This window comes from Penaeus chinensis, chromosome 35, assembly GCF_019202785.1.
Source record: "Penaeus chinensis breed Huanghai No. 1 chromosome 35, ASM1920278v2, whole genome shotgun sequence".
NCBI classification, from domain to species: Eukaryota; Metazoa; Arthropoda; class Malacostraca; order Decapoda; family Penaeidae; genus Penaeus; species Penaeus chinensis.
Window position 1 is genome coordinate 9,570,202 of NC_061853.1, and position 2,500 is coordinate 9,572,701.

Here is a 2,500-nt window from a genome sequence, read left to right on the forward strand (position 1 = left end):
AGACTATAACCGTTGTGACCCGCCAGAGGGAGCTGATACTGCAAGCTTGTTAGGGGATCAAAGAGCTTGTGATTGGAGAGGCGAAGGTTCGGCTCAGAGACTCATTTACCTTATAACAGGATTAAGGAGAAGGGTAGAGAGAGGGTAGGAGGTAGAGGGAGGGAGTAGGGGGAGGGGAAAGGGAAGGAGGGAGGTAAGATAGGCTTATGGATTATGTTTTGAATGATTTTTGTTAATGTGAAAGGTATTGGTTATGTTGTATTATTTTACCGATTTTGTGTACCTCTCGGTCTCTGTCTGTCTCAGTCTCTATCTGTCTCCGTGTTTTCTGTTTCTCCGTCCGTCCGCCTGTCTGTCTGTCTGTCGGTCGGTCTGTCTGTCTACCTGTCTGTCTGTCTCTTTGTCTCTCTGTCTATCTATCATTTTATCTATCTTTCTATCTATTTATTTACCTATCTACCTCCCTACCTACCTATCTAATGATATATCTATCTATCTATCTATCTATATATATATATATCTGTCTATCTATCTATCTATCTATCTATCTATCTATCTATCTATCTATCTATCTTTCTATCTCTATCCCTCTCTCCTCTCTGTCTCTTTCTATGCAAAAAAGCGTACCCAACTTTACACGAAGATATCAACATAAAACTAATGCTCCCAAATGTCTCTCTGTTTCTAGGCTTGCTGACGTTCATCAACTGCGCCAGCGTTCGTCTAACCATGCGGATTCAGACGCTGTTTACTGGCGCGAAGTTGCTGGCGCTCATCGTTATTATCGGGGCTGGGGCGATGCACCTTTGCTCAGGTATTTGAATTTGTATGATTTTTTTTAAAGCTTGCGAGTTTGTATTGATTTAGATTTTGAGTTTTGTGAGCTGATTTTGATGGCTTCGTTATCTGGAATATTTATTTTTGATTAATGGTAATATGTGAATAAAGAAACTGTGGACTCACTTTATGCGGGCTGCGAATAAAAGCAATTTAACTATGATATCTTCTTGCGTTAATTTGCACGATGATTTCTTCCTCATTCTGGCTCTCGCTACTTCTTTGTGATGTCCTTTTTTATTCTTATTTTTTTCCCTCTCGTCTGCCGGATTTGGTAACCTATATATCCTCTTGCTGCTCTCGAGTCTTTACATGTGGGCGTTTGCTTATCGTGATTTCCCTGATTTATATTTAAATTGCAATATATGTATATATATATATATATATATATATATATATATATATATATTTATATATATATATATATATATATATGTATATATGATAGACCAGAATGTATTTCCTAACTCTATTATGAATATCACCAATATATTATCATTTCTTCTCGTGAACCAAAACTTCTCACAGATTCATTTATTCATCCCAAGGCTTGCGCTTCTAAATCCGCACCCCATTTCTTTGTTTCTTTTTTGCACGGTCTCAGTAGCTTTCCTTTGTTTTCATGATGACGCAGACTTCTTCGTTGAGTGTTATATCTCAAGGAACCGTGGCTCCCTCCATTAATTTTGTGTTGGTCTCCCCGTGTTGTCTTAATGTTATTATCTATTGTTATGGTTATTAGGATCTTTAAACTTATTGTTATCATTACTTTTTTATTATCATTAGGTTTAGCGTTGTTATTAATCGAGTTACCATTATTATTTCCATTACTCTATGCGCTAGTAGTCAGTATAGTGTGATTATTATCATCACTTCTTTCTGTTGCCATTTTCTGTCATATTCTGTTCAAATGACAATCATACCTTCTCATATTAGCTACTGAAAACTTCCTATTTCCATTCCTGCTGTTTCCTATTATCTCTTAACATTATCATTTTACATACATTCGGTGATCACAGTAGAGTTGATAAAACACCACCATGTAAGGCCGATTTAACGATAATGATGTTCAAAAATTAAATTCACTTCATTTTCCGCACGCAGCTGCTACAGGAACGAGCCCTCATTATATCGTATATTGATTGATAGATTTAATGGATTTAATCCTATTGACTCTCTGGCGATTCGACTGCCCCTTTTGTTATCGAATAATTGGGAAAGTAATTAAAAGCAAGGAATAGACTTGATTGTATTAAAATCATATGTAATGTGATGTACAATGTTGCTGTGCCAGAATATTAGATATAAGTCTATTGTGTGAAAATGGTAACGTTGACTTTATTGTTTTGACATGTGAAGGATGGATGGAAGGAGAAAAGAAGTAACATGTTTATGGATAGAGTGAATTACAATAAAACAAAACAAAGAAAGAAAGCGAAGAGATAAGATAGGAAAAAAATAAGATGAAAAAAAATGGAAAATAAAATTAAAGGAAGGAGTTTTGGGCTAAATATATATTCGATAACATTGACAGACTGACGGACGAGTTGATAGAAGAGAAAAATGGCACTTCACTAAAAAGGGAAAGTTGGGGGGAAAGTCTGCGGTGTTAGAACGCCAGGTTTCACTATCGGTGAAGGCGGTCAAGAGGATGTGGTCGGAT

General features: G+C 36.2%; 1 protein-coding gene across 1 annotated transcript in view; it reads left to right on the forward strand.

Annotated features, from left to right (window-relative positions):
* The first annotated feature begins 660 nt into the window (after nt 1–660).
* LOC125044052 (large neutral amino acids transporter small subunit 1-like) overlaps nt 661–2,500 on the forward strand; it is a 20,510-nt gene continuing 18,670 nt past the window's right edge. Inside the window, exon 1 of the mRNA XM_047640497.1 lies at nt 661–814. Within this exon, the coding sequence (XP_047496453.1) occupies nt 661–814 (154 nt within the window). The remainder of the gene's footprint in view (nt 815–2,500) is intronic.